We start from the raw sequence: 9,221 nt of genomic DNA on the forward strand, positions 1-9,221 counted from the left end.
TATATATATATTCAAATTTATACGATGTATTTTTTAGATAGAAAATTGTAACGTGAAATAACACTAAATTTTACTTTTTTAATTTAAGATACAATTTAATTGTGCCTTTTTAAAAAACTGTTTCACCTACTATGAGCTATTATTTCACAGATATAAATTCTCCCCCGGTCTCTGAAACACACCTGATAGGCTGAGGAGGCTGTTCCGAAGATGAAGTCGCCGGGAAAGTCTTTCCGGCGAAGCTCTCCGCCTCTGGCAACTGCCGTAATTCCTCCAACAAGTGAAAAGAGGAGGATAGAGATAAGAATAAGAAGATGGTTATAAGATCTCATGACTCCTCCAAACTCCATTTGTTAATTGAGCAGAAGCCCAATGTACTTAAAGAAGAGGATGCAGGCAGAGAGAAGATACTCAAGCAGCCCAATCTACTTCCATTTATATCTAGTTTCTATGAGACTTCATAAGGGTACAAATGGTGGGGGGTGCCGCACCTTAAGGGCATCCGCGGGGCATATTTTTTCCATGCGTTACATTTATTTGTTTTGTTTTTTTGTTTTCCTGTTTGGAAACAGTCGTAATCTGTCCCACTTGTAATCTGTTCTTTAGCGATGTGGATTTGGGCTATGCCCGATGGCCTCATTCTACCCAAAAAAACAAAAAAAATTATAGTTTAATTTATAAATAAGTAAATTTATTAAAAAATTTATAAATTTGTTTAACCTTTTTTTTTTCGGACCAAAAAAAAACGGCCAAATTAATTAATTTTTATATGAATTCATTTATAAAATGTAGCAAAACTCACAATATTAAATTAATGGAGCATTTACTTGCATAGAACACAATTCTTATTTATTCACAAATCTTATAGTAAAAATTTCATGAATAACATTCGAATTATTAATATCACATAAAAAATACTGCTATAACTTTCTGTAAGTGAAATCTAATCTTTCATGCAAATGTTTAAAACACCAAAGAACTACATTGTTGATTTTTTTTGGGACCTATGATCTCATTTGTAGAAAAATTATTTCATACGGACACCTTATGCAGAGATGTACACCTATTCTCACCGACCATCACAGCAAAGATGTATGATGATATGCCCTATTTTGAATTAAAAAAAAAAATTTTACTGTGATGGGCGATGAAAATCGAACACCATATGTAACTCTCCTATGAAATAATTTTTCCGTTTGTAGATACAAGTAACCGGGAAGAGTCCTGTTAGGATAAGAACAAGATGATTCAAATTCACTCCTCTATTTCCGTGATTATACAAGGGCAGCTATTTCTTCTGATAATCCACTTCTCTCCTGTATGTGTTATTATTACTCTTGATCTGAAACTGAAGTGAGAGGTCAAGAGAGAAAGTGAAAGTGAATAAGAGAGAGCGGGCAATCCGGCCCAAAATTCCCTGCTCTTCAATCTTCCTTCCCTTATATATATATATGAAAGTTTAGGGTGATGTATATAAATTTTTTCTTCAGTTCTGCCACATTTGGCATGAGTTTAAGGCATCGTTCGGATTAAGATAAAATTTAATAAATCAACTAAGTGACAAATTTATTAAGCTAAACAGTATTTAAAGAAAAAAAAACAAGCCATTTCTCGCCGGCAATTGATTTATAATTAAAAAAAAAAAAGAAAAAAACATTATCCACCAGCAAGCCAGCCGGTGCTAATGCCTTCTTGACAGCTCTGCTGCATAGAGACCATGAATTTCCCCATATTTGAAATCGTTTTCAAATATAAAATTTTAAATATTTATACATTTATTATATTTATTATAAAATAAATATAGCAATTATGATATTTATATCAATTAAATTTTACGAAATATAACTCAACTCAAAAGTCTTGGGTAAGTCAGTTATCATTAGTTGAAATAATTAGATTGAATTTATGAATTTTTCTCTCAACTTAAAAAAATTTTAAATACCCATCTTTAAAAAATTCCTCGCGATATGCGTGTATATATAAGAAATAATAGAAGGGAACATGAAGCAATGGAAATGGAACTGTATTGGGGTATATATATTCAAAGGTAGGCCCTGTTTTGAAGATAACTGCCTTCTCGACCACATCGCGTCGGATTGGGTCCTCTAGCATGGGCTGCATTTATTGTTTTGGTTTTTTTTTTCATTTCTAAGCAAACAATTTTATTTAAAAATTTATAAATATGTCTATCCTTTTGTCAGGAGTACTTAACAATCAATATCATCACTTAATTATGGTGGGCCCGAAATGACACCCCGCCTGATGAGGGTTGAGAGCCTGAAATGACTTCTAACCGGAAGATGCCGGGAGCCTGGGATGACTTTCGACCGGATGGGATTGGAAGCTACTAAAAATAACTTCTGATCAGATGAAGTCGGGAGCCCGAAATGGCTTCTGGTTGAATGCAGTCGGGAGCCTGAAATGGCTTCCAGTTGGATGGGCTCGATAGACCCGGAAATCTTCGTCGGTTCATGCCTGGCTCTTATGAGTTGGGCGCCTCTTATGGAGTCTGGAGTCTCGGGGGAATTGCCTGTAGCTCGACCTAGTTAGAGAAACATTGTTAGTTTTGTCCTCCTGAGTCTTGTACCTACGAACTTCAGGAGGGTAGTCGAGTTCTATTCATCTAGGATTATCTTCCTCTCGACCCGTAGTCTTCTGCTGTCTAGACATGAGTTTTTATTGTCGTCCCTGGCATGCCTCATGGTGCCACATCATCTCATTTGTTGGCTTTCAGATTCTTTAGGACACGTGGTGACATATTTTTGATATACATATTTAAGTTCTCTGATTTCTTTGCTCCTTTACAGTGATAGTTGCAATAAGAACAAGGGAATCTACTTTTCAAAAATTTTAATTGTATTCATGACTATTAAATGCACAATCATTGATTATTCCTTAATTTTTGTGTCATGACCCATAAAGAACGTGAGAGGAAGGACTCATCTTTCATGTGTTTCTTCAAACTAATCTCATGTCTTCTTCATCTGTTGTTTCGATCTTTGAGGGTGGGCAGTTCCCCAAGTTAGTTGAATTCAGTGAGGATGCTCGAGCGATTGCATTCAATTAATGAGAAGGAGCGCTAAAACAGCTTTTAAGGATGAACGACCTAGCAAGCCTGTAGCATCCGAGGCGAAGATTTCCAAACCAGTCAATGAAGTGGGATCGTTAGATTCATTCAACGGTTGCCTTGCTGAGGGGTCTTCGATGAGAGAGGATGATTTTCCCTTGAAGAAGTGTTCCACGATGGGAAAGATCCACCTGGATGATAAGCAGGCATAACAATAGGCTCCCCCTTCGATCCTTTCCATATGGAGGAGGGAAAAGATCAAGGGCTGGGCTTTCTGTTAGTACTGCCAGAGGCAACATACTCAAACTAGCAAGGTTTTGTCCCTGATCCTTTCTCGGCGGATGTTTCTCGATCTGCCCCACTTCTTCTGTCGGTGAAGTAGGAGACTGAGGAAGGGGCTTTCTCTTTCACTACTTCAGCATGAACATGATGACGGGCCTTTCTTAAGGAGGGGATTAAAACTCTGCCTCTGGCTGAACATGCAACCGCTCAGGCCAGTGTTGTAGCGAACATAGGGTTCGCTGAAGGTTCTGAGCATTTTGGAGGACCGTTTCGGTGATCGATCTGATGGTAGTGCTAGCGAGTCAAAGCAATACAACTTGATTGACTTCCAGCTTCGCGAGGTCGGGGTTCCACTAGCTGAAGAAGTTGATCTCCTTTTGCTTCGGGATTCGTAGCTAAAAAAATTGGAAGAAGAACTAGTTGCGGTGCAGACTCGTGAAGTTGTTCTTTAGGACCAGTTGATATCGCTCCGGGCAGAGCTGTCAGCCGTCTAGGAGAAGGTTTCAATCTTCCGATTGTATTCTGAAATGAATAGAGTGGCCAAATTTAGGATAAGAGGAGAAATGATGGACAAGTGGTTGTCTCGGTTGGGATATGTCTCAGTCGAGGCCGCAAGTGACAGTTTCGTAAAATTCTTCCTTTCTTTTTAACTAGTTGTAATCGGAAAAATAAAGATGTAAATATTTGTTTTAGATATAAATAAATTTATGCATGTTGATTTTCTGGTTCATCGTAATGTGTGTCTAATATAACTTCTTTTTACACTTCCAATGTAGCAAAAATACCCTATTGCCTTTATGTCGTTACAACTTCCATCACACTCTATAAGTCATGCTAGACTGTTAGTTAGCTTATTGATGACGGGTAATTTAGTGTGTAAATTTTGTAAATATTTTTCAATATTACAAAATTACACACGACAGATATATAATAAATTTGTAATATAATTTCAACAAAAATACATTTTATGAAAATAGTTTATCATTTATAACTCTTTTAAAATTGTTAAATTCTCATTTAAATCAACGCAAATATACATATCACTCAAGTAATAAAGGATTATAATAGAGTCCTAGATATCGATCCCACATGGAAATTGGAAAATTCTTTAAGTAAGCGTTTGAAATTATTTTATAATTTAAAAATACAAAAACAAAAGTAAAATGTGAAGTTTGAATATTAACTACTAAAGTGAATGCTAGATAAAATGCAGATGTAAGATTACATAAGTTAAACTAAACTAAACACTAAACTTTCAAAAGAAAATTACTAAAATTAAATAAAGCTTTTGTTTTGATGAAAATTTCAAATTTAAGAAATCATCATTCCCCTTTACAACGAGTGTATTTATTGTGAAGAAATTGAAATAATTTGAAAATATATATATAAATTGTTTTGTGCTAAATAGGAGCAATCTTATTCTTTACCCTCTTCTGAGTATTATCAAGAACATTTATTAATCCAGAGTTTGGTCCTTAATTTTATGGTTAGGCTGAAAGGATACCAGCTGCCACTTCAGAGCACCCACCACTCTCACCCCTGAGGGCTAACAATCTCGCATCAGTTTCCAATCAACTTGATCAAATTAGGAATTTTAATTTTTCACCTTAAAATCTCCAATTCTGCATCCAACAAAGTGTATTTCTCTATCTATTTGCACCCAATTTCATGGATGACATACTCTTACTTGAAAGCAAATGTGATTCTTCCTATGTTGTAGAAATCATATCCATTTTCAGAACATATGTTTCTAAACAAGTTCTAACATTTCAATTGGCCAGATCAAAAAATAAATGAAGACCGGAGTTCAACTCATCACAAATTATTAACATTTAAAACCGTAGAAAACAAAATCAATTCTTCACAAAATCATATCTCAAAGTAAGGAGAAAAATAAAAAAGACTACTCAGAATTCATGAGAAGAATCGAAGTTCTCTCCAAGTCTTTCTCTCTTTACAATCACTCTCAATTCTCTCTTAGAAGTGTAATGAAGAAGAAACCTCTCACCTTCTCTCTCCTCTTACAACCCTAGAAGAAAATCTTCTCTTCTCTCTCTCTCTCTCATGCCTACTTTCTCTCTCTCCCTTTCTCGTCTCCCTCTAACTCCTCTCAACTCTTCGAAGTATTCTTTTTTTATTTTGGGTTGCCTCCTCTTGAAAAGAATTCAAAATTCTCTCGAAGAGTTCCCTCAAAAAGTCCAACTCTTTTGAATTCAAAAGATGTGTCATTTGATCCAAGAGACATATGTCTTCATAAGAGAACATTCCAAAGTGTCTAAATGCATTAAATCACTCCAAGAAGTGGTAGAACAAATATCCTTTTGAAATTAGAGCAAAATTCATCTTGGACCGCCTTAATTTGTAAAAAGTTGTCTTTGGCGCATCATGCGTCAGCTTTCTGGATTTTGGCACACGATGCGCCAGAATCCCAAAATTGGTTGTTTTGGCTCCAAATTTTGTCATTTCTGCTCCAAATGTCTAAAAATGATATATCTGCAACAAAAAACATGAAAATACCCTTCTTTAAAGTGCAATATCACCAAAAATAAACATAAAATATGTACTTAAAATTGTATATTATTTTGGTGTATCACTTATCATTTATGTCTTTCTTTTCCAAGGGAATTCCTCTTCTTCTTTCATTCTTCATGTTTCTCATGGACCCCAAGTATTCCTTGGAGCACTTTTGTTTGAACTCACCCTAAGTATTGTTGTTTCTGAGAGGCAAATAGAAGCTTTGTAGAAATCATTTGTTTTTTGGTCGGACATAACTCTTCAACCGGCTGCGAGGACCGAAAAATATGTGGGATGTTTTAAAGAGAGCCTGGTCTTGTAGGTGGATGTAAACTGAGACTATCATTCTATAGTGAGCTTAGGTTGCTTAACAGTTAAGGTGCCATCCCAACACAGGTTACATTAAATTATATTACCATAATCATGACCTTCGTCAATTTTCTTTGACGAGAGGAGATACTACGGTCTATCAAAATATTCACACATTTCTTGGGTTCAGGTGGACATGATGGATACATCATTTTTTCATCGAACTTCAGACTCCATATGATGGGGGTTGAGAGCAAGGTCAGAGACTCACGATCAAAATTTGTAGTTGCTTCAAATCAAAGAGACTAGGGGATTTCAATCTGGCATATTAATAAAGAGGTAAATATGTTGAGGACCTTGCTGGAGTCTGTCAAGAACTACATAGAGATGATCGAAGGGCATAAGTGGTCAGTGTTCCAGTTTCTTAGTCAGACTATCATGATAGGGTCTTATGACTCGAAACTTTCAGTGACATGACCAAGAGCTTATGCGAAGAATTAGATGCAAGGGAGTAAAAAGGGTGAAGGTGGCAACAACGAAGCTCTCTAAAAAGAAGCCCAAGGTTAAAATCCCTCAGGTGAGGGGGCACCCAGTTTTGCAATCGATGAGGTCCACGGGAGCTTCTAGCGCTGGTAAGAAAATTTTTTGTCTCTTTCCCCATCTCTCTCTTTGACTCTTTCTAATTTTCATCTCATTGGAGTAGGTACGGGGACTTCTGGGGTGTGTCAAGAGACTTCGCTTGGCTTAGCTGGCTCCCAAAAATCATGTTCTATGGGAGAGACTGTTTCGGGTAGATCGTCCAAAGAGAGAGGGAGTCCGGGGTCCCATATCTCGTTCGCCAAAAAACAACCGTCGCGCAGCAGTTGCCTCCTTTGTTGATTCATCCAATTCAGGGGGCGGCGAAGGCTCCGAAGTCAAAGCCCATGAGTGGGTTGATTCTGACCCAAAGGGGAAAAAGTCAGTCGGGGTAGATCCTGTCGCCTCCCCTTTTGTCATAGCAAGGGATCTCCTCTTCAAATGGAGTTACATGCTAGCATGGGAGAGTAATGTATATAGGAGTTCAATTGGGTGGTACATCATGGTGGATACTCAAAGGGATAGGTTTACTGATCTTCTTCCTTGGGAGTCACCTGAACTTCCCAGCTACCATGCAATAGTCATTCGATATGAGAGCTCGAACTTTGTGCTGGCGAGAATGGGCTATGCCGACTTGTGTGAGACCTCCAACGGATGCAATGCTTTGTTCTTGTCATTTAGTCACTACTGGCTGAAGAAAATTTTCTACAAAGTGCTGAAGAGGAATGCAGCTAGCCAAATAGTTTCCACGACGACAAAGAAAAAGATAAAAGTTGAGCTAAAACTTTTACGCCCGAAGAAGAAATTAAAAGACTCTACCCAAGCATAGGAAATGAAAGCACAGAATTATGAGTAGGCCATTGTTCTTCTAATAGCCAAAATAAGGAACTCAAAGAAAAGGTGGCTGAAATGATTACTAAGGAAGATATTGTGGAGGTATTTTCAAGCAGATCCAAGTAGGTATGGCCATAGCTATAGAATGCTTTATAAAAGGAGGTATAAAGCAGGGCTAGTCGTGGATGATAGATTTTGAAGACGAAGATGATGAAGTTGATCAGTCGAGCAGAGATGAAGCTAGAAGCAGTCGTGGTTCTGCGGATATCTACGCCTCATCTTCTCTTTTTCACTCTTTTTTTTCTTCTCTCTTTTTTTTTTTGAACATATTGGCCTTGTCCAACAATGTTTGTTCAACAGGCATCCATGAGCTCAAAGAATAACCTTGTACACCCTTTTTGATTGAAGAAATGGGAAGAGAAGATTTTTCTTTTGTCATTTACTTCACTTCATTTTATCAAAAATTTTGAACTTTTTTGTTTGTGAACTATGTCGTGTTATCCATAAAGATGAATAGTGGTAGGTCGCAGCGACAAATGAAATCAAATCAGATAAAGTTATGGACAACCTCTGTAGAGGTCCAAGAGAGAGCTTTGGCCTTGATCAACTTCAAAAAATAATCCACTTGGTGCTGCCCATTAAATTGTAGAATGGCCATATAGGATGCGTAGTCCTCAAACGGTGAGTGGTCATGGGTTGGTGATTGGTTAAAGCTTATGGGACAGTTGATGTTGCAGCATAGCATTTTTTTAGTATTATTCGCATCTCCTAGAAAATGTTTCAGCATATTATAGCAATATTAGCCAGAAATATCTTTATTGTTGGACCCGGTGTGCCAACGTCTTTCTCCCGGAGTGACTCCCGCACTCCCCATAATAAATCTTCCATAGAATGTATTTTGATTCAATGTCCCTTATACACCTCAAATATAATGGCATTGTTGATTTTTGGAAGAGTGTTCCTTATATAAAAAACATTGTGCGGCTTCCAATTTAAACCTCCTAGGATTTGTGACCTCCTACACAATTTCACCTGTTTTTAAGTGCTTGGTGTAGGCTATCACCTGGCTTTTAGTTTCTTTGTCTTCTACCGCCATAATATCGAGTTCTTGGATGACCGGTCGGCTGAGTATATGCGGTACCTATTCCCCAAGCGAGTGCATCTAGGCAGCAGACCTGCCACTTAATTTTCTTCTCTTCCAATGTGCTTAATCGGATGCTACAAAAATCTTTAGATCGTCTCCTTAGCTTTGTTAAGGTATTTCATCACTACATCATCTCTGGCCTCAATCTCCTTATTCATTTTGTTTATTAATACTTGTGAGACTGATTTCACAACAAGAATTTGAGCGCTTATCTCGTAAGTTTGGTGCAGTCTGACATTCAAAGCATCTGGTGTTAAATTTGAGATGACATAATAGTATTGTATCTTCTGCTATGGACGCGATGACCCTCGGCACCTGATATATGATTTGGGTCCTCATCTCTTGCACCCCTCACTACATACACTCCTCATGTCCTCTTGTGTGTGTCCAATGTTAGTTTTTTCTCTCTGGCGACCTTCTTCTCTCTGTGTTCACTGAGCTCCTCTTCTTGTTGAAAACATGACTCTATGTTCATCGCACCTTTTAAGATGTTAA

General features: G+C 37.4%; 1 protein-coding gene across 1 annotated transcript in view; it reads right to left on the minus strand.

Moving 5' to 3' along the window:
• LOC110033248 (beta-glucosidase 12-like) overlaps positions 1 to 422 on the minus strand; it is a 13,999-nt gene extending 13,577 nt beyond the window's left edge. The window contains 1 exon segment of the mRNA XM_020737172.1: positions 183 to 422. Within this exon segment, the coding sequence (XP_020592831.1) occupies positions 183 to 350 (168 nt within the window). The 5' untranslated portion in view covers positions 351 to 422.
• Positions 423 to 9,221: the final 8,799 nt, after the last annotated feature.

Source organism: Phalaenopsis equestris, unplaced genomic scaffold, assembly GCF_001263595.1.
Source record: "Phalaenopsis equestris unplaced genomic scaffold, ASM126359v1 Scaffold001116, whole genome shotgun sequence".
In the NCBI taxonomy this organism is placed as follows: Eukaryota; Viridiplantae; Streptophyta; class Magnoliopsida; order Asparagales; family Orchidaceae; genus Phalaenopsis; species Phalaenopsis equestris.